Genomic DNA, 23,252 nt, shown 5'->3' with positions numbered 1-23,252 from the left:
GAGCTGCCTGGTGGTGCCGCTCCTGGGGAGCACTCAAGAAACAGGGCGGATGCCTGTAGCTGCAGGCAGGCGGTGGAATGTGCGCAGCGGGAGCGAGTGATGGTTTGTGTGGCTGTTGAATGGGTTTGGTCTTTAAATGTGTCCATCCTGGTATGCCTGGTTCCTTTTTCCTTGCTGTTTGTATTTAGAGCTTAAATAGAGTTCTTTTAAAAGCAAAACCATCAAGCAAACAAATGAAAAAACAGCTGGGTGATTGTTTTCCTCCCAGCTGGGCTTTTTTTCCCCAGTCCTGGACACCCTGCAAGGCGACCTTCATCACCAATATTAGGGTGCAGCACTGGGCCCAGGGCAGGGCTGTTGCAGGCAGCACGTTTCTCAAGGCTCCCGGTAATGCAGTTCCTGGGGAGTGTGCAAGAGATGCAGCAGTTGCCCATAACTGCTGTTGTTGGTCTCTCCCCATCACTCTCTGTCCGGCTCCCTGCCCCCATTTTTTAATTCCTTCCTCTCTGTCTTTAGCCCATCTCTTTTTTTCTCCTTTCTCTTCCTTTCTCTGTCTTACTCCCTCTCTGTCTTTTCTAATTCCTCCCTCTCTGTCCTATAGCCTGTTGCTATTTTTTCCTTTCTCTACATCTCTCCCTCCCGCTCCCTGTCCTTCTCTTTTTTCCTACTGCTGTGTCCTGCTTCCTGGCCTTATTTTTCCTCTCTGGCCTGCAGCCTGTCCCCTCTTTCCTGCCTGTATCCCCTGCTCAGCTGGCTGTGCTCCTCGCTGGGCCTCCATCCTGCTCCCCATCCCCTTTGCTCTTCCTCCATCTACACCCTGGAGGCCATCGCTGTTCTGTCCTTCTCCGCCTCCTTGTCCTGATCCGCGTCCCTCTGTTTCTCGTCTCTCTGGATTGTTTCCCATCCTTCCCTTGCTCTGCGTCCCGCTCTCCGTCCCTGCCTCTCCCTTTCTCTCTACCCTTCCTTTTCCCTCTCACCCTTTCCCCTCTGTCCCTCTGTCCTGCTCCCTGTCCCAGTTCTCTGTCACTCTGCTCTCCTGCTGCCTTTTCTGTCTCTCTGCCCCCCTCTCGCGTTCCCTCACCCTGCCTATGTCCGTCTACCCCTCTGTCCGCCTTCCTGCCCTTCTTCTTCTCTCTGTCCCTCTGTCCTGCTGCTTAGCACTATTTTTCTTCCTGCACCCCACTGTCCCCTTCCCCTCCATCTCTTTCCCGCCCTATCCCTGTGACTGCTCCTCACCAGTATTTTTCCTTTCTCCGCTTCCTGCCCAGCTCCTCCCCATTCTCCTCATCCCTCTGTCCATCTCCCATCCTTCTGTCCTGCTCCTGTCCCTCTCCTACCACCCCACCGCCCTGTCCCACCCCTCTCTGCCGCTCTGTCCCTCTCTCCTCCTCCTCCTCCCTGCTCCACGGGGGCTCTGCGACCTGGGCAGCCCCGGGGAGGTGGCCACAGAGGCTGCGAGGGCAGGGCCCAGCCGGGGCAGGGGACGGTGTCCCCGCAGGGTCAGACAGCAGGGCAGGAGCGCCCCATGGCACGCCGGGAGCTGTAGCCCTGGGGCATGGGGCTGCCAGGCGGCCATGTTGGTTCCTGGGGAATGCCAGGAGCTGTCATTTCCCAACACTCAGCTTCCTGGCAGCCATGTTGGTCTTGGGAGGCGCAGTCTCTGCTCCAGCTGTGGCCTGGCTGAAGTGAGGGCTGGAGCTGCTCAGGGGCGACGGGGGCAAGCTCCAAACCGCCTGGTGCAATGGGGTTCAGGTCAGCTGGAGCTACGCCCGGCCAGGGCAGCCCCAGGAGTGACCCAAGAGCTGGGGAGGGGAAGGAGAAGGAGACAGAACCCCCCGGGCACAGGCACCGGGCACCCTGACTCCCAGAGCCCCCCTGAGTTGCCCTGGCCCCGCTCAGCCCCTGCAGCTGCCCTGGCCCCAGCACCTCCCCTGAGGCCTGTCCCGCAGCCCCAGGCCCCCCACAGCCTGTCTTGGCAGCAGCAAGCTGGGCCTCGGGCGCACTCGATCCTCCGTGAACACGGGTGCCGTCAGCGCCAGCGCAGGGAAGGAGCAGTGTCTGCAGGAGCTCCTGCAGCAGGAGGGGCTGCAGCCTGGGGCCGGCTGCGGTAATTACGGTTCTTTCCCTCTCCCAGAGGCTGTGCTGAGGGCTCGGTTGTCTGGTCCTCCCCTGGGGATGTCGTTGGCTACATCTGGCTCAGGCTGAAGTTGCAGAGATTGGAAAAAGGTGAAGCGGCTGGAAAAGGACACACAGGGGATCTGGTTGGAAGCAGCCCCCAGCTGCAGACAAGAGGCAGATGGCCTCTCCACGTGAGGAAGGGTCCTCCTGAGTATTCCCCAGCGGACCAGATCACCAACGTGCACCACGGGGTCTGTGTGTGTAACCAAGAGTACGGTACAGCCATGTAGCGTCTGTGTGTACGCGTGTAAGGCTGTCTATCCAGGAAGCCTCGTATTGTAAGAGCTGAGAGAGGCAGAGACGGAAGTGTCTGAACTGTAATATTCTCCCCGCAGCACTGAGAGCGGGAACTGTGGTGAGTCCTGGGCCCCTGGGGCCATGTTGCCCCTCTTCTGCGTCCAGGTCCCTCCCTGTGCCTCTGCCCCCCGCCCCTATCCCTCACTGGTGCCGCTTTTTTGCTTCCCTGTACCTCTCTTCTGTCTGTTCTTGTATCCTGCTCGCTGTTCCTCCCTCTCTAGTTTCAAAGCCCCTCTCTTTCTCTGCCATTCTACCTGCCCCTTTGGTTTTTCTTGCTCTACGTCTGTCCTGCTCCTCGCCCCTCTTTTCTTCTTCCCCTCTCTCTGTCCTGCAGCCCATCGCTGTTTTCTCATTCTCTGCCTCTTTGTTCCAATCTGCATCCCTCCCTGTTTTTCACACTCCCTGGCTTCTTCCCTGTCCTGCTTTTTCGCTCTCTGCCTGTATGCCCCACACCCTGCCCCCATCCTCTCCTTTCTCTCTCTCCTTCCTTCTCTGTCTCTCTCCCCCCCTCTGTCCTGCTCACTGTCTCTGGGTTTTTCTTCATTCTGTATCCCACTGTCCCTCTCCTTCTTCCTGGCCATCTCTTACTCTCGCTGTCCCTCTCTGCCGCTCCCTGATCCCCTTTCTTGTTTTTGTCGTCCTCCATCTCTCCACAGGGCTCCTGATCCCTCTCTTTCTTTCTCCATCCCTCTGCGAGGCTCAACATCCCTGTCTTTCTCTCTCTGTTGTCATTCTTGTGTGTTGCTCCGTCCTGCTCCCTGTCCCACCATTTCTCGCTCTATGCCGCTGTCCTGCTCCCTGACCCTATTCCTTTTTCACTCCCTCTCTGTCCTGCTCCCTGCCCCCCCCCCCCGCGATAATTTCTCCATCTCCCTCCTGCTCCCTGTCCTTATTTTTCTTTCTCTGTCCTGCTCCCTCTTTCCGCCTCTCTTCCTCTGTCCCTGGTGCTTCTTTCTCCATCTCTGTCCAGATCCCTGTCCCTTTTTCTTTCCTCTTGCTATCCCCCTCTCCTTTTTCTTCTCCCCACCTTTTCTGTCCTGCAGCCCAGCGCTGTCTTTTCCTTCTCCACCTCTCTTGTCCTGCTGCCCAACCCAGCCTTTTTCCCCCTCCATCTCTGTTCTGCTCCCTGTCTCTTATTTTTGCCTCTCTGTCACTTCGTTCTGCTCCCCGTCCCTTTTTATCTCTTTCTGTATCACCCTGCCCTGCTCCCTGCCCCTGCCTTTGTCTGACTATCCGTGTCCTGCCCCTGCCCTTGTCTTCCCTCTTTGTCCCCATCCTTCTTCCTGCCTGTCTTTTTCCTCTCTCTATCCCTCTCTCCCTGCTGCTTCTTTCTCCACCTCTCTCCTGCTCCCTGACCCTTTTTTCCTCTCACTGTCCCTCTGTCCTGCTTCCTCTCCCATCTTTTCTGTCTTTATTTCTCTGTCCCACTGCCTGCCCCATCGTTTCTTGCTATACCTGCCTGTCTAGCTGGCTCTCCCTTTTCCCATTCTCTTTTTCTCTGTCCTGCTTCTTGGCCTTTCTTTCCTCTTCCTCCATCTCTGTCCTCCAGCCCACTGCTGTTATTTCTCCTCTTGGTCTCTTTGTCCAGATCCGACCCTCTCTTTATTTCTTAGACCTCTCTGTCCTGTTCACTGTCCTTTTTCTCTCTCTGTCTGTATGTCCCCTTCCCTGTCCCCATCTTTCTCTATCCCCCCTTCCTTCTTCCTCTCCTTTCCCCTGCTTCTCTATCCCTCCGTTCTTCTCCCCAACCCTACTTCTTCATCCTCTATCTCTCTGTAAGACTCCTTATCCCTGTTTTTCCATCTTTCTGGACTTTTCCCTGCACCTTTCTTTCTCTCTCAGCTCCTCTGTCTTTTCCCTCATCTTATTATTCTCTTTCTAGTCCTTCTCCCCGTCAGCTTAACCTGAATGACCAGGTATCCCTGTGCTCTGGTATTTACCTGTGTCATGGTTTAACCTGGCGGGCAGTTAAACACCACACAGCCGTTCGCTCACTACGCCCCAGTGGGATGGGGGAGAGAATCAGAAAAAAAGGTAAAACTCATCGGTTGAGATAAAGACAATTTAATAGGACAGAAAGGGCAGGGAAAATAATAATCATGATACAAGAATATACAAAAGAAGCGATGCACAATGCAAGTGCTCACCACCCGCTGATCGATGCCCAGCCCATCCCTGAGCAGCCGCCTCACCTCTCCAGCCAGCCTCCCTAGTTTTTTGTTCAGCATGACGTCATATGGTATGGAATAGCCCTTTGGCCAGTTTAGGTCAGCTGTCCTGGCTATGCTCCTTCCCAGCTTCTGGTGCACCTGGCAGAGCATGGGAAGCTGAAAAGTCCTTGACTAGTATAAACACTATCTAGCAACAACTAAAAGCTCAGTGTGTGATCAACATTATTCTCATCCTAAATCCAAAACACAGCGCTATACCAGCTACTAGGAAGAAAATTAACTCTATCCCGGCTGAAACCAGGACAGCCTATCATTGCCCTAGGGAAGATCTGTGTCTTTAGGGCTAAGGATCATTTAGGAGCTCATCTCCTTATGTAGACAGCAGAGCTAGGTGTAGTTAAAGCAGAGGTTCTCAGCTGGTGCTCTGTGCATCTTGTTGAAAGAGCAGGCTGTGGGCCTTATTTTGAAGGAAGGTTTCTTGTTCTGCACTTATTGCTCCTAGGGAGGCTGCACAGGAGCGGTGTTGGGGTCTGCAGAGATGGGTGGGACCTGCTGTCATTCCTCGTAAACGTGGACTGGACTTCTCTATATGGTCTTGAACGAAACCAGACTGCCTGCGTATGTTTTTCTTCCCCAGCTCCAATTCCAATCTACGTGCTTTGTGCTAATAAACAAGAGGCCCTGAGCTATTCTCCAGATGTCAGTGGCTGCCAGTTAGCAGAGAACATTGCTTACTCAGGTAATGGTGCGGCTGGTCTGTGATCAGGGATGCTTGCATGATGGGCTTTCATGAATGTTCTCCGGTCTTGCCACTTCAAAGCCCTTCTTTTTTCTGGAGATTTTTAAGACCGCATTTCTTCTGGGGTTCAGATTGGAGCTACTTAATGTTGAATGGCTGATATAATGGGCTCTGTCAAATGTGAGAGAGAACCCTGCTTTTTGCTGTTGTTTTCTAACACTCTCTGAACTTTGGTAAGCAAGAGGAAGAGTGGTTGAAAGAGCCTGTTCTTGGAGAGTAACACATTCCTGTAGCATGCCCGTCTTTGTATGGTGAGGGTTTCCTACCTGCAGTAGATTTTGCTGGGCTGTGAGGCTGTATTGGAGTAGCAGAGGTAAGCAGTGTCATCTCTAAAGGTAATGAAGCTGTAGCAAAGCAAGCAGGTAAAGATGGTTTCTTCCTAGAATGATGCCAGACAAAAATAGTAACAAGTAAAGGCAGTTGCAATTGGCTTTTTTATGCAGTCCTCATACGGAGCTTTTGATATTGATTGATTTCTGGGAAGCAAGGCGGCTGTGAGGAAAGAAAAAAAGGCTTCTTCACCGTAGGCAGGGTTTGAGCCTTTGTGCTAGAACAGGTTTTTACTACAGTTTACGAACACAGAAAATGAGCTGCCTGTAAGGAAAGTTTCATTTCATGCTTTTATTTCATTCTTCCATTCCATTCCATTCCATTCCATTCCATTCCATTCCATTCCATTCCATTCCATTCTTTTGATTCATTCATTCTTTCATTTCATTCTTTCATTTCATTTTTTTCATTTCATACTTTCATTTCATCATTCCATTTCATGTCATTCTTCCATTTAATTTAATTTCATTTTATGATTCCATTTCATTTCATGATTTCATTTCTTTAATTTAATTTAGTTTAATTTAATTTCATTTAATTTCATTTCATTTCATTTCATTTCATTTTTTCATTTAATTTCATTTCATTCTTTCATTTACTTTCATAATTTCATTTTATTATTGGATTTCATTCTTTCATGTCATTCTTTCATTTCATTCTTTCATTTCATTTTATTATTTCATTCATTTCATTTTATTAATTTCATTTCATTCATTGCATTTCATTTCATTTGTTTTCATTATCTCATTTAATTTCATCATCTCCTTTAATTTCATTTCATTTCATTTCATCCTTTCATTTCACTGTTTCATTCCATGGGCAACCCTTCAGGGGACTCTCTGTAGGACTCTCCTTTGAAGTCTCCATAGGTCTCTCCTGAGAAGGGTCTCTGGGACTCTCTGGCAGCCAAGTGGGGAGGACCCACCCCACCCTACTTCCTCTTGGGGTCCAATAAGGGGGATGTCGCCACCCCCCCGAGAGGGGGTGGCATCCCCCAGCCTCGCTGCCACCACTCAGTCCTCGGCGCAGTTGCCCTCCTCCCTGTATTCCAGGAAGCTGGGGAGCTGGTTGAGGAAGGTGGTGCTGTTGGGGGTGTCGGGGACATGGGGGACGGTGTCCTCACTGTCTCTCAGGCCGGCCGCCACTGCTCGCTCCCTGGGGCAGCCGCCCTTCGCCACGTACTCAGAGGGGTCGGGGAGCTCACAGAGGAAGGCAGTCAAGCTGGGGCTGTCAGGGATGTCAGGGATGGTGGTGGTTTTGAGCCAGGTGAGCATATCGTTGATGTTGGTGTCACCTGCCTGCAGAGGAAAGGCCTCGGCGAAGGCGTCTGGCCCCTACTCGGGAAGGTCTGCAGGCTTCCCTGGGGCTGCTGGGGTGGTCACTGCTGCTGAAAAGGCAAACAAAGCCAACCCAACCCCAAGGCGGTGGGGTGGCGGGGGACCAGGGCGGGTAGGGACATGCAGCAGGCAGGAGCCCGTGGGGTACAGGGGCTTCCCCTGGACCACAGCCCCAGGCCTATCGGCTGGTGGGGTACCAGTGTCCCCGTCACCACCTGCTCTCCCCAGCCATAGGCAGGGGGACAGGGAGTGGCCACAGTGGGGAGCTGTACCCCTCGGGAGACCTGCACCGTGGGACAGAGCTGCACCCCACAGGGGAGCTGCATGACAGGGGGGAGCCGCACCATCTGGGGGAGCAGCACCCTGCAGGAAAGCTGCACCCCAGGGGGAAGCGGCACCCTGCAGGGGAGTTGCACCACCTGGCCCGGGGCTCCCAGGGACCTTGGCACCCCCTGCAAGATGGTGGCCTGGGCCAGCTGGTAGGTGATGGTGGGGAGCTGGGCAGGCTTACAGGACACCGGCAGCCCCAGGACAGAGGGCGGTGACTGGCGGTGGCATGGCCGGGGTGGTGAAGCTCACGCTGGGCACCTCTGACGCCATCGGCAGGCAGAGAGGGAACCTGTCTGTTGGGGGAAGCAAGAGCAATGGGGTGAGATTTGGTGGGCAGAGCCAGCAGGGGGGTTACTTGGAGGGCAGGAGCACCATGAGGAGCAGGAGCCTGCTGCTGTGCCTGCCACGGTGCTTGGTCAGTGTAGCGTTTGTTTGGGGCAAACAGCGTTCTGGGGGGGGGGGTGTGTGTGTGTGTCCATCCCCATGGTTTGATTTTTCATACCACAACAACTTCCCATTTCAATTATTTCCCATCCTGCTGATGATTTCCTGTCCTCAATGCTGATTTCCCATCTCCACTGTGGTTTCCCATCCCCACAATGGTTTCCCCTCCCGATGATGGTTTCCCATGCCAATGATGATTTCTCAGCCCTGTGATGGTTTCCTATCCCGATAGTCTCCCATCCCCACGATTTCCCATCCCAAGCATGATTTTTGGCGGGAGGTGAATTTCCTGTCCAAGGGGAAGGGATGGGGCTGGCACCAGTGGCCCTGCAATGCCAACATGTGTGTGCTGCCCCATCCTGCCCTGGTGGTGGGGATGGGGTGCTTTTGGGTTGTTTTTGTCCCCCCCTTCTCTGCCCGGGGCGGGGCAACTGCTGCTCCTAACTGTAGTGGAACCAGTGCCCGTATCAGGACCATGCGGCCATGATGGAGAGCTGTCAGGAGAATTTGGCAACTGGCCTATGCCGACCGAGGAGAGAGGCTGGGATACAAAGTATAGCGTTACAAGAGGAATTCTTGCATTTGTGCGCGTGAGCTGTCCCGTTCAACCTGGGGCACCCTGAGTGCAGTCTACAGATGGTTCTTACACCTTTCAAGCATTCAGGTGCAATGCTTGTTGCTCATTGCCTGCGTCTGTCTTTTTGAAGGGATGATTTTTGGGAGGGTCTGCAGCATGGACCTCCTCCCTCCATTGACCCACCACAGTGCGCCTGCATTTAATGCCTGCTGTTCAACATTCTTTCAGAGCTGCGATCAGAACCTTCATCCGGAGGAGAGCTCTTCGCCTCATGACCTCATGAAGAAAATGCAAGAGCAGAAGGAAGAACTGGGCCTGATGGTGGACCTGACATCCAGAACTCACTAGTATGGGCCAGAGGTCAGTCTTGGTCTTGCTGTTGGGGAAGCAAAACTCTGTGACATTCATGTGCCCCTTCCTGGGGAGCGCTGGTGGGGCCATGCCAGGGGTCCGTCCCCAGTGCAGGGAAGCATCACAGGGCAGTGGGCAGGCGTCCTTCCCTGCAGGGTCTGCCAGTGCAAGGGGTACGCCAGCGGTTAGCGAGAGCTGCCGGGAGCCTTCCCCTGTGCCCTGGCTCAGCCAGGCTCTGGGAGCACCCCCAACGGATGCTCAGACTCTGAAGGAAGTGAGGAAGAGACGTTAGAGGGACCCAGAGCCTGGCAAGGTGTGGGCACGAGCTTGACAGGAGCTCCTGGGGTGCAGGGCATGCTGCTGCACCCAGCAGACCTCCGGCCTGGAGCCTGAGTGCCATGACATGGGAGACGTAGACGGGACAGTTCTCCTCTGACCTCGCAGAGCTGTGGAGGGAGAAGTAGAAAACATTGGGGGGTCAAGGAGGAGCCCACATCTCCCTTGCCCTGAGCAGCCCAGTCAGCCCGTACCCACTGCTGACATGATCCTGTTGTGGATGGGGTGGATGTGCTTAGTGAGCCTGGTGGTGAAGACAGAATCATAGAATCATAGCATAGTTTGGGTTGGAAGGGACCTTTAAAGGTCTAGTCCAAGCCCCCTGCAATGAGCAGGGCCATCTTCAACTAAATCAGGTTGCTCAGAGCCCCGTCCAACCTGACCTTGAATGTTCCCAGGGATGGGGCAGCTACTACCTCTCTGGGCAACCTGTTCCAGTGCTTCACCACCCTAATCGTAAAAAATGTCTTCCTTATATCTAGTCTAAATCTACCCTCATTTAGTTTAAAACCATTACCCCTTGTCCTATCGGAACAGGCCCTGCTAAAAAGTTTGTCCCCATTTTTCTTATAAGCCCCCTCCAAGTACTGGAAGGCTGCAAGAAGGTCTCGCCAGAGCCTTTGCTTCTCCAGGCTGAATAACCCCAACTCTCTCAGCCTTTCTTCGTAGGAGAGTTGTTCCATCCCTCTGATCATTTTTGTGGCCCTCATCTGGACCCGCTCCAACAGGTCCACGTCTTTCCTGGGCTAAGGGTGCCAGAGCTGGATGCAGTACTCCAGGTGGGGCCTCACCAGAGCGGAGCAGAGGGGCAGAATCACCTCCTTCGACCTGCTGGCCATGCTTCTTTGGATGCAGCCCAGGATATGGTTGGCCTCCTGGGCTGCGAGCGCACATTGTCGGCTCATGTCCAGCTTTTCACCCACCAGTACCCCTAAGTCCTTCTCTGCAGGGCTGCTCTCAATCCCTTCATCCCCCAGCCTGTATTGATACCAGGGGTTGCCCCGACCCAGGTGCACGACCCTGCACACTTGGCCTTGTTGAACCTCATGAGGTTCACATGGGCCCACTTCTCCAGCTTGTCCAAGGCCCCTCTGGATGGCATCCTGTCCCTCAGGTGCGTCAACCGCACCACTCAGCTTGGTGTCATCTGCAAACTTGCTGAGGGTGTGCTTGATCCCCCTGTCTATGTCACTGATGAAGATATTAAACAGTACTGGTCCCAATACGGACCCCTGAGGGACACCACTTGTCACCGATCTCCATCTGGACATTGAACTGTTGACCACCACCCTCTGGATGCAACCATCCAACCAGTTCCTCATCCACCAAACAGTCCACCCATCAAATCCACCTCTCTCCAATTTAAAGAGAAGGATGTTATGGGGGACCGCGTCAAAGGCCTTACAGAAGTCCAGACAGAGGACATCTGTAGCTCATCCCTTGTCCACTGATGTAGTCACTCCATCATAGAAGGCCACTAGGTTAGTCAGGCAGGACGTGCCCTTGGTGAAGCCATGCTGGCTGTCTCGAATCACCTCCCCGTCCTCCATGTGCCTTAGCATAGCTTCGAGGAGGAACTGCTCCATGATCTTCCCAGGCACAGAGGTGAGCCTGATAGGTCAGCAGTTCCCAGGGTCCTCCTTTCTACCCTTTTTAAAAATGGGTGCAATGCTTCCCTTTTTCCAGTCACCAGGGACTTCACCTGGCTGCCACGACTTTTCACATATCTTGGAGAGTGGCTTGGCAACTACATCAGCCAATCCCCTCAGGACTATGGGATGCATCTCGTCAGGACCCATAGCCTTATGTATGGTCAGATTCTTCAGGTGCTCACGAACCTGAGCTTCTCTTACAGTGGGAGGGACTTTGCTCCCCCAGTCCCCGTCTTGCGGTCCATCCACTTGAGATGGACCTTCTCCTTGTCTGTTTTTAGCAGTTTGTCAGTCTTGTTTATTGGTGGGGGTACGCTTTCTTTGACCTTCCTTTTCTGGCTGACATACCTGTAGAAGCCCTTCTTATTATTCTTTGCATCCCTTGCCACGTTCAGCTCCAGCTCCAGCCTTGGCTCTTGACCCCATGCCCACACAACTGGGTAGCGTCCCTATACTCTTCCCAGGATACCTGTCCCTGCTGCCACTGCCTGTGCCTTTCCTTCTTGCCCTTTAGTTTGACCAGCAGGTCTCGACTCAGCCATGCCAGTCTCTTGCCTTCCTTTCCTGCTTTCTTTCTTTTCGATACCTGGGTATCGAGAGCTCTTGCGCTCTATGGAAAGTGTCCTTAAAGATCTGCCAGCTCTGTTCTGCTTCCTTGTCCTTGACGGCAGTTTCCCAGGGCTTCCTATTGACTAACTCCTTGAAGAGCTGGAATTTTGCTTTCCTAAAACTCAGGGTCATGGCTTTACTCTTCACCTGACCCATATGCCTCAGGACTGCAAACTCCACCAGTGCATGATCATTGCAACCCAGGCTGCCTCCAATCTTGACGTCACTGATGAGCTCATTTGCGTTGGTGACCAACAGGTCCAGTATCACATCCCCTCTGGTAGGGCTGTCTGTTACTTGGCTTAAGAAGTTATCCCCAATGCATTCCAGGAGTCTCCTGGATTGCCTGTAGCTGCTCACCGTACCACTTTTCCAGCAGATGTCGGGGTGGTTGAAGTCCCCCAGCAGGACGAGAGTCTGCGACCACAATGCTCCCTATAGCTGGAGTAAGGAGGCTTTGTCAATAGGCTCCCTTTGATTGGGCAGCCTGTAGTAGACACCAACCACAAGGTTCCCTTTGTTGCCTCGGTCTCTGATTCTTACCTACAAGCTTTCAACCTGCTCATGGTTATTCTTCAGAGACAGCTCTTCACACTCTATCCATTTCTAGATGTAGAGGGCAACCCCTCCGCCCCTCCTTCTTCACCTGTCCCTTCTGAACAGCCTGTAGCCGTTGATAGCCGCACCCCAGTCATGGGACGTGTCCCACCAAGTTTCAGTAATGGCAACTAGGTCGCAGCTTTCTAGCAGCAGGGTGGCTTCCAACTCCTCCTGTCTGTTGCCCTTGCTGTGTGCATTGGTGTAGAGGCACTTCAGCTAGGCTCTGTCACCTTAGAGGAACACCCCTTAATTCCTTTGTGGCTCCTATTACCTCAGGAGCCCCTGGCTCATCTGCGTAAGACTTCAACTGCGCTGCAGTGTAGCCAGCACGTCTCGGAGCAACAGGCTGAGGGCCCTTGCTAGCAACCCATCCCTCTAACCTTGGTGTGTCATCCCACAGCTTGTCATGGGCAAGCCTGATATGATCCTCCTCGGATATATTCCCCACAGCCAGAAAGAAAGAGTGGGACACGGCCGCTGAAAGAGGAGAAGGGGCACCTGAAGCCTCCAGCCCTCGTTTCCAAGGCCAATGTTAGCCCAGAGCCGGCTGGAGCCAGGCTGGAGCCAGGCTGGGAAGTGCAGCGCCTGCCCTCCATGCTGCCTTCCCTCTGACCAGGAGATCGGCTGCTTCACAAGGAAGAAGCTGCAGGGCTTTGCGCAGGACCTGCACTGGCTTGGGCACACCAGCATAAATTGGGGGCAGCCGGGGGGGACGGCAGCCCTGACTGCCCCACACCACTGGGAATGGCCGCTGCAAGGCTCCCCAGGCCCCTCCAGACCCTGGGGGCTGCCCCTCCCCTGACAGCCCAGCAGGGACGTGCGTGCTCTCTCCTTGCAGAACGCCGCCTGCTTCGGTCTGGGACGCTGCTCCTTCTTCCCCATCCCCGACATCGTCTTCACTGTCAGGCTCACCAAGCACTTCTGCCCCATCCACAATAAGATCATGCCAGTGGTGGGCACGGGCCGGCCGGGGGGCCCGTGGCAGGGGAGATGTGCGCTCGTCCTTGACGCCCTGATGTTTTCTCCTTCTCCCTCCACACCTCCGCAGGGTCAGAGGAGACCTGTCCCTTCCACATCTCCCACGTCACAAGGCTCAAGCTCCAGGCTGGGGGTCTGCCAGGTATGAGAAGTCACCTTGCTTGTATGGGGCTGCCCGGTGGCCAGACTGGTTCCCAAGGCAGAGGGTGTGAGTGATAAGGGGGTGAAAAGGGGCGTGGCCTCCGGCAGAGGGATGTAAAGCAGCGGTGGGGACAGCGTGACTGGAGCAGAGCCGCAATCGTTTAACAACGTTTATTGGGGGGCGAACACATCCCAGCCAGATTATGCTATATAAACAACTTAGAAACAATGGAGAACAGGCAGACATGAGAAACACCCAGAAAAGAATTAGGAAAGAATTGCTGATTATGCTGGAATCCTGGCTTACTTTTAAGCTTTCTCTCAATGTTTATCTGGGAACTTCTTTTTCTTCTTGACTTTCTATACATTTGTTCATTCTTTGGTCACCTATCTTTCGGCATTTCTTTTCTATTTCACTTCTGCTTCCATCTATGTGGGTATGTCTTCTTTTGCCACTTCTTAGTTTTCCTTTTTCATTTTCCCAGGAAGTGTCCCAGAAATTTGAAAGAGCTGACACAGTTGGAAGTCCGTGCCTTTCACGGGAGTATTTTTCTGATTGCTGCTGAGGTATTGAGCAATGATGGAAGTTTGCTCTGTGGCTGCTAAAGTGATGTATGTCTTCCTCTCTAGAGAGTGCACTGTGAGGCCATCTGCTTTTGCAAGGATAATCCTTATGTGACCTGTTGTTGCAAGCTTGACTCAATTTGTCAAAATCTCTGTCACAATGAGAAGACTTTCTCTCTCTGCCATCCCTTGTTCCATGAGAGGAATAATAATCATTGTTGCAGTGTCTGCATTTTTCCCATCTCCGTGGTTCATCTTGACAGTCTCTTTCTCTGCTGCACGTTCTCTCTCCTTTGGAATGATAATACCTATGCCTGTCTTGTTCTGTTCTTTCTCTGCTTTGGGAGCTAGAATGAGAACATTTTCCTAAGCTTCTGACATTAGTTGGACTGTTTCTTTCATTATGAGAAGATCTACACTCGCTTTCATTGCAATACTCCCGCTTATGACGATTTTGCTTCTTTCTTTCCACACTGCAAGAGCACCCCCTCTTCTGGGAATGATCATCTGTTTTGCTTCTGGTTTGCTTCTCCTTCTCCCTCTCTTCAGTGTCCGAGTTTTCTCTCTTCTTTCGGTAGTGCTCTTTGTCAGTTTTTTGAGAGTTGTATATTTTTTTCTGATCCTTTTTCCCGTGTTTATCGTCTTCACATGTTTTATTACTCAGTCCCTCATTTCCTCTAGAAAATTGACTCTCCAAAGCTTTATCCAGCTTTGTAATAGAAGAGTCATTAACAGGTGGTACCTCTACATAGTTCTTAGAGATGTCCTTTGTATCTTGGCATTTATCTGTAATATCTAGAGACGCAAGTTTTTTAGAAATCCATTTAATGTCAGACTTTATCGAGGAAGTTTGCCCTAATTTCTCTGTGCTCTCAGGAGACCCTTTGATGTACAAAGCTTTTCCTTTTGCAACTCGCTTGGGTTCTTTTGATCTTCTTGGTTTATCTTTGTCTCTGCTGTCTTCAGACTCGCACTGCCCAAGGAATTCACCTTCCGTGTCCAAGGGTTTTTTCCTGGCCTTGTACTGACCACTGATATTGGGATGTGCATTATGAGCTCTTGTTATAGTACTTCCAAAAACTTCTTTGGTAGAAATTGTTTCAGAATGTGACTGAGTAAAAAGATTCTCAACCTCACAGTGGAAGTTGGAAGGAACCTTCCTGGATTCTTTACAGGCTTCCATCACTATAGTTTCTGTAAGAGCATCATTCTCAGAAGACTTCTGAGGTCCAGGGGCACTGCACAAAATAAGAACACGTTTTTCATTTGCAAAAGTCCATCTAACAGACAAATGTTAGGAGTGAAAACCCCTTAAGTAAAAACATTGGTGCCTACTGGAAAACTCTGAAAAACATTGCCTTTAGAAACCTATTCTTACACCTTCCTCAGAAAGAGGAATAGAAAAAGTATTCCAGACAATGCAAAAAAATGGAAAACCATTCTATGAAGAAACAAAAGTTTTCCAGGAGGCATCCGCCTGTATTTAATATCAGAATAATATATGCTCAGTGCTGATGTTTGCAGCACTAGATGTACAGTGTGGAATTCTCTGTACTGAAATCTTTCTATTAAATAGTATTAGTAGACAGGTAAAACAGTGGAAAACTTGTATGAAACCTTGTTTTAATCAGAGTGTACTCATTTTACCTTATTTCCTCTGATAAGCTGTTCAACTGGCTGTATGCGACAGATTCTATGACTATTTCTTGAGGAACCAGCGACAAAGCTATAGGCACCTACGATTAAAATGTAGAAGTTAACAGACAGAAAAAATGCTGTCTGTAGTAGAAAACTACTGTTTGCAAAATTTCTGCATTAGAAGTTAAACAAGCTCACTTTGAGTTATAGGCGCTATCCCCATTTTACACATCACCCCCCTCCCCCGCCCCCCAATATACTTTATGAAACTTATGAAGTATGAGCTCAGCTGAATTTCTCTTAAGCGGACATGTTCTCATATGTCAGCTCAGCTCTGCAAATTCTAGTGGGATAATAGCACAAAGTGTTACGACGACATCTCTGCTGCCTGTTTTCTCGGTATTTCGCATGAATTAGGAACGTTATAATGCTCCTGAATACCGCATACATCACAGGTGAGAAGTTCTAGATGGAACAAACATAACTCACTGTTTCAAGCAATCCATTTGTTTTAGAAAAGGAAATCTCAGAGGGTTTAACAGGTTGGACTTGGCAAGTGGAATCAACAAGTTTCACTCCATTTTCTTGAGATTCATTATCTAAACTAATACTTAAGTGGTCTCAAGAGCGTAGTTCTCAGTGCTTTAGAAAGCTGACTTGGAAGTATAAAGTAATGAAGTAGCATGGCTGCACAATTTAGGATTAGAATCACAGAATCATTTAGGTTGGAAAAGACCTTCAAGATCATCAAGTCCAACCGTTAACCTAGCAATGCCAAGTCCCCCACTAAACCATGTCCCCAAGCACTACATTTACACGTCTTTTAAATACCTCCAGGGATGGAGACTCAACTACTTCCCTGGGCAGCCTGTTCCACTGCCTGACTACCCTTTCAGGGAAGAAGTTTTTCCTAATATCCAACCTAAGCCTGCCCTGGCGCAACTTGAGGCCATTTCCTCTCGTCCTATCGCTTGTTACTTGGGAGAAGAGACTGACCCTCACCTTGCTACAACCTCCTTTCAGGTTTCAATAATACAGGCTGCAGCATGAGGGCTGTGAAGAAAGCTGCAGTGTGGGAGGGAAAATAAAACTCAGATGCTAAAAAGCAACAACAACAAAACCCCACACCAAACCCAAAACCCACTCTCAATTTGGTGCAATTCTCTGTCCCCCTCAAATTACCTTATTCAGATGAGGAGGAAGGCATGGTCCCAGAAATCCAGCCTGCTTACTATTAGCCCCCCACTGACCAAGGAATGAATGGGGATAGGATGGCGCTGGTAAGTAAAAAGCACGGTCTCCGAGTGTCAAATCATAGCGCCTTGGGAAAAGAGCAGTGATCTTAGTTTAGAGCTTTTCTTTCAGCCTGTTCTTGCATTCAACCCTCTCCTATAATTTTATAGAAACAGTTCATATGACACAGAAGACATATACGGAAGACTTAACCAAGACTACAAACTGAAAATTAGATAATGGTCTTCCTACAATGACTATCCTTTTCGGAGCAATAACTCATCCTTACACCATCTATGGCCTTAATTTCTCCTTCTTTTAAATTAGCCTGCTACAGAAAGCAGATATATAGCAACGTACACAAGTGCAGCAGTTTAAGGCCAAGCAGTGAAAGATCGTAAATGACAGGGGGAATTTCTGGTTAGACAGAACTGAATCATACAAATAGTAATCGTGTCTGAGGACAGAAAGAAAAACACTTGAAAAGAAGAAAAATCTCAATAACGGGAAAGTAAATCTATTCTGAACACATTTAGTATTTGTTATTACCTGACATAAAAAAGTACATAAGCCTGCTGTTTGAGAACTGTTTGGACATCAGAAAGGTCTACTGAGGCATCATTCATGCGATACCAAAGTCCATTACCGGCCTGCAGGTAAAGACAACGATATCTTTAGTGGAATTGCATGTTTTCCAAATGACATCACAGATGGAACACTACAGAGCAAAACATACCAAAACAAATCAAACAAAACATACAAGGCAACCTTTTCCCCTAAAAACATTTTAGTTTGTCAGGACCGATTTTACCCTATTAGAAGTCAAGCTGATATCTACCTTTATGAAGCAGAGATAGTGTCCTGCCTTGCACCTCAAGCCCCTATGGACAAGAACTGCATATAAAGCATAGATGAGTGGTTCTCCAACTGACTGGGACATAGATGCTCGAAGATCCAAATATTCAGGATATTTTACATTCTAAAGAAAGACCAAGAAGATTCAAAAATTATCCGGAAATACTTCAGGGATAGCCTGAGAAAAACACTTCTAAAAACACAGACTAGGATTATACGAATATATTTTTTGATTCATTGAAAAATACCTATTCTCATAAACAACATTTAAGGGTTTAAGTTGCAGAGAACTGTTTTCTGCAGAATTAGCTCTTTAAGAGTAAGGTATATTCTTATGGTCACACAGGAACTTTATCGTTATTAAAAAGGAAACAAGAAGCCATAGCTGTTATATTGACTTTTCTTGGACTATAGAAGTTAGTCTACAGTTATTGCCTGCCAACGTTAACAACTTTTAAATGAGTATTCATCTTTGGGAAATCTCCCATTCCGAGAAGATAAAGTTGCGTTACAGCTGTAAATATACCTTGTTGATCTTTCCACCTCTAGGATTTGCAAATCTTTTCAGTGATATTGTGAGAACGTTGGGAGAACGATGGATCGTATACCTCTTTGATGCAGGAACCATCTCTTTACACCTTAAAAACAAGCACAGACAAATGCGCGGACATGCCTTTTATCTTCTGGCCATATGAATATTTCCGTGTGCAATTTCACACTTACAAAGGTCGACGAGCCCCAGTGTAGACAATACTAGGAATAAAAGTCTACTGTGAGCTAACGGCCACACTTCTTTTAATATATTTCCAAATACTCAAACAGAAACACCAAGATTACTCTCTTAGAAACACATGTGTTCTTTTCCAAGCTTTGAATTCTTTCAGCGTAGCGGTTGTACAAAGAAAATGAAATGAAAGAGCAACAGAGAGCTGTCTCATTATCTTATTTCCAAACAAAGTCAAAAGATAACTTATGCTCTAAGTCATGCAATACATTAAACACGTATCCTGGATTAAGATGCACTTAGTAATGATCTTACTTGCTACACTTATAGCTATTTTCACTGTCTAGTTGTTCCGGTTTCACAAATCGTTCTAGAGCTCCGGTGACAGATGTAACTGCCTGGATGAGTAAGAAAGTAGAGCACTAAGTCACTGGAAATGCACAACTTCAAACACGTACTAGAAGTAGTTCATGAGAGAACCTTGCTAGTTCATACTTAAGTGTATGAACTTCAGCTGCTGTGAACCAGCAAACACTCATTTACCTCATTTGAAAACGAAGCTACTTTGAACTGAATAAATTTTGCAATACCACAGACAGGATCATCTGTGGTATGCTTTGGCATCAATGAGAACAATCAAACCCATCAGTCTGACAATAGATGTATATTGAAGTAGAATAACCGAGAAGTACGATAGTATCATTGTTTGTGTAGCTGTAGTTATTATTTTTCCAGCTTAAATCCAGTGCAAACATGGAGACCCTTTTCATGGCTTCCACCGAAGAACAAAGTCCAATCGACTCCCATCCACCACCAAGTTCTTTTCTTTTAACAGTATATCTTTTTAAGTGAAACGAGTTTATTTGAGAAAGCTCTACAAGCCTTTGCACATCGCGACCCATATTCACAAAACGTCTTACCTTTATATCCAAAGTAATATCGAGGAATGGCTCGTACGTATCTGAAACTGCTTGGCAGTTCAAGCACTTTACTGGAATCAAAATACGAACGCTTAACAATATGTGAAGGAGACTAACTGTGCCAATTTAAATTATTAATACATATTACTTTAGTCAGACTACAAACTCCTTTACTACAGACAGACAAAAAGACACAGGCCAGTTTGAAGGACAGTAAGAGTTTGAAAAAGTACCTCGGGATCTTAGATATCCTCCAAATATTTGATAAATAAGCGTGGTGGCTTGAGAAGATCTGTCTAATCTGGAAAGAAATTATCATCAGACCTCAGAAGATTTAAGGCACAGGGTTAACTCTTCAACGAGTCTTTCTTTTTATGAAAACCAAGGACATAGTTTTTAATTTATGATAGTAAATAAAGGAGTAAGAGGGGCTAGAGAACATTTAAAAGTTAATTTGTTTATCCTTACTTGGTGCTTCCCTTCAAGCAAGCTTTCTGCAAAGCCTCAACAGTGAAGCGTAAGAATTCATGTGCATCCTCCTGACTGCCAAAATTGAAATGTTTTCCTATTCCTAATAAATAAGAAGGTTATTATATGTATCTCAAAAAAAATGAAAGAAAACTCCTATTTCTAAAATCTCTCTTCTTTAAAGGATCAAAATCATTTCTATGCATCAAATAATTCCTTGAAAAATTAAAAAATATAAAAAATAAAACCATCTGAAAGGACTTACTTTTAAGGCCATTGATAACAGATGTAGGTTTGATAGCATTTTTAGAGCAACACAGGACCTGGTTAATGTGCGTTTCCATCGTGCACATCATACAGAAGCCTTCTTCAAGACCTGAAGAGTGAAAGAAGAAAGCATCCCAGTCTAGTCATACAGACATTGCTACAAAAAAACCTAAAAAAATAATAATCTTTAACTTATAGGTACAATGTCCACTCTCCATGCTACATTCTCTTCTCCTAAGGTGTCAATATCCCAACAGTTTTGTGACATTTTATTACACAGAACTGCATAGAATAAAAATGTCTATTAAGTCTGTATTAAAGTGCATTTTCCGATGAGAAATCTAAGTAACTATTGCAATGTCATTGTTTTGCAGGCTGACAGGAATGTGAACTCCACAGACCACAGAACATATGAGGAACCAATTGATGACATTGATGACACAGCACTAAGAGAGAATGTGCGTTCTTTTCAGCACACTGCTGTTAGGTGAGCTACATGACACAGAGCTAAGAATCCTCTGGGAGAAAGGAAAGATTCAAGTAATGTATGTATTAGTATTTCTGCCCTCCTTTTTTCAACAGGATTCTTAACTGAAATAATTTTTAGATACGGTGAGAAACACAGTTAACTTTCTAGGAATAAATACTAAGATACCAGACCAGAAAGCATACAGGCGCCTCTGTAAAAATACACATATATGGACATGAAAAGAGGCTTCTAGTCCTAGATAAATTCAAGGATAAAAACAAAATTCAAAGAACACAAATTCAAGGGTTTAAAAAATACAAAAATTTATTTAGAATAAAATCAGTCCAAATTTTAATACAGTCCCACACAAATGCCTATTTGAGTTCGTAAGAGATTAGTTCGTAGTGCTTTCTAGTTGTTGTTTTTTTTAATGGGTCAACAGTGAACATATCATTTATCACAACATTAGTGCATTACAGTATCTAGGCTGCGAAGCCTAAGAATCTATGATGCCATCATCTTAATTTTTATCACCTTTCTACCAGCAGGAAACCCAAAGGCCAAATGTTCCTCAAGTGCCTTACTTTACAGTGCACTTCATTATTCACATGAAGCAAGAAATGATCTCTTTTTTGAAGCTTTACCATGGTGCGTTAAATGAACAAATGCACTTCGTATGCTATCCCGAGCCTCCTGATAATATAATGTTCAAAGGCAGCTTCTACAGATAAAATAGGACAACTAAGAGTTTTCTTCACAGAATCGCTGTTGTTCTTTCACCTTCAGAGCTGTCCAACAGATATGTAATAATGTTAGAAAGTACTCACATGACTGGGTGTGCTCACGAGAAAGCATGTAATTGGCAAGAGGAGGCGTGTAGGTCAAACATTGTAGAATGGAATTAAGGAAACATGTATTGCCAAGATTCTGCAGTCCAACCCCAACGCTTTGTGTTTGTTGCCAATCCATACAAATTTTCTCAGGGGGAAAAAGAATCCTTTGTGGCGGGGCAATTCCGTCATTAACAACTGGAAGAAAATTGTATTTGAAAAGAGATGCACTGGCTTCATTTTAAAAAGGATATTTAAAAAGTAGCATTCTGCAGGAGCACCCAGAAGAACCAGCTATACTCCAAAACACAAGAACAGGTGACGCACAGCTTTGACGCTGCCACTCCAATTTGCTGGTCAACACAGTGTTTTGGACAATAGTTTATTCATCTGTTTTAATTCTTCTAATGCAAGACAAACTACCACTCTGATTTTAGTAACTTCTGCCAGGTTTCTTTCCACCTATAGCCTTTAATCTGATTATTAGGTCAATTATTGGTTTTTTCCTTACTGCAACTTAAACCACAAGCTTATACTTGTAATTATATGGTAATAAATATAAGAACTAAGACAGAAAAATAAGCAAGTAACTAGCACAGAAGGTAACCCTACAGATACCAGATCTCTTCCTGAGCAGCGTTATCATTCAAAGACTTGTGAATAATGGAAGCCATGAATAGCAATGGTAAAACGTGCTTTTCTCTGCGTAACGGAAAAGACCTGGATAAGTCTGTGTTTTCTAAACAGCTCCCCATAATTGACCCTAAATAGATCAAAACTAAGTTACAAATAGATTGTAAATAGATAAAACTAACTTCTGCAACACCAGTCACTTCAGTTGCCTTAGGGAATTCACACAACTGAAGTCTACCGTTGAAGTCTTTATTCATCATAGTCCCATTTTATAGCAGTGCAACAAATAAGAACTGCGTTTTCTACTTTTCTTTTGTTTTTAAGAAAAAGGAGGGAGGGCAAAAGACACACTTACCTAGATCTCTTTGGGTGAAAGGCCTAGGTTTTTGAGACGATGTACAATAAATAGCACCTCCAGGTCCTTTTTCCACAGAGACTTTGTTTGGATCTTCTGCAGGTGGTACCTGGCCCAAATTTGCGGTGCGTGATGTCATTTTTGTAGTACGGTGTTTCTTAGGTTTGTCGGACTGCCTTGATGATGATTTTTTAGATTTTTGAAGATTTTGACTTGTTAACTATGGTCGTTGTTCACATCTGTAACAGAGGCAAAAGTTCTGGTTGACATAAGAACGTGAAGAAGCATTCCAGAAAGAAAAGAATAGGAGAAAACCTGTCACTTAGTCTCAAAGAAATAACTTGAAGAACTAAATAGCTGATAAGAATGATTTAAAAAAAAACCAAAACGAAACCCCAAACCAAGCCAAAAGCAAACACACAAAGCAGTGTGTGTTTTGTTTCCCATCAAAACTGTATCGATATTACTTTTGTCTTCTGCAGAGCCGGTGACTGATGACATTTCTTACACTTTCATGGGTTTTTAATCCATTACAGTTATGAAGACCTTCTTTTTAAAAGGAGCTGTGAGCAGTGGCACATTCAAGTGCTGGCCTGTTGAGATCCAAGAGGAGCCGTTTGGCCCATCCTTTCACCCCTGGGAACCACACACCTCTGAGACACAGAGGATGGGATATAGCTCTGAGAAATCTTGGGAAAGGAGAGCAAGAAAACACTTGTAAATTTATTTCCACCTGTGTTTCTTCTGCCCCTCCAAGAAATATTTGTTTGGGTACAATTTTGGCAGCAGCACTTGTGGTATTTTGCACTTATCACATTTACAACTCTTACTGTTGACTGAAAAGTTGAACCAAAAAGCATTTTTTTCAGTCCTGCTTATGTAAAGCTGTACGTTTTTCCCTGGCAAAACAACAGAGGAATGTAAACCGTAAAATGGAAATGCTGAGTGAAAAAGAAAGCAAAACAAACCCTCATCCCTCAAGGACAAAAGGCAATAACTGATATGAAGTCCTTTTTAAAATGCTGATTAGGTTTCAAGATGATACCTCTTTAAATGTGTGTAATTGTGTGTGCGTAGTAAGCTGCTGAATAATGACATGATCAAGTATCAATTTCTATGTGTAAACTTTTGCTACGATCTTACTACAGCACGTAGGGCCTTTTTAA

The 23,252-nt window shown here is 47.3% G+C and overlaps 1 protein-coding gene across 1 annotated transcript; it reads right to left on the bottom strand.

Moving 5' to 3' along the window:
- Positions 1–13,451: 13,451 nt before the first annotated feature.
- On the bottom strand, positions 13,452–22,319 carry LOC309603257 (uncharacterized protein; the record flags this gene model as incomplete). Its single annotated transcript, XM_082338144.1, is given in 17 exon segments — positions 13,452–13,490; positions 13,492–14,932; positions 15,342–15,430; positions 15,822–15,936; positions 16,369–16,397; positions 16,515–16,653; positions 17,115–17,215; positions 17,404–17,544; positions 17,947–18,058; positions 18,460–18,542; positions 19,065–19,135; positions 19,298–19,365; positions 19,533–19,635; positions 19,798–19,908; positions 21,096–21,296; positions 22,087–22,285; positions 22,287–22,319. Coding segments are annotated over 17 exon segments (3,075 nt in total), but the record flags the coding sequence as incomplete, so codon positions are not given.
- Between the last annotated feature and the right edge of the window lie 933 nt (positions 22,320–23,252).

Source organism: Platalea leucorodia (genome assembly GCF_965183815.1).
Source record: "Platalea leucorodia genome assembly, contig: HAP1_HAP1_SCAFFOLD_34, whole genome shotgun sequence".
Lineage (NCBI taxonomy): Eukaryota > Metazoa > Chordata > Aves > Pelecaniformes > Threskiornithidae > Platalea > Platalea leucorodia.
The sequence above is the reverse complement of the archived record's forward strand: the minus strand, read 5'-3'. Positions and strand labels throughout refer to the sequence as shown.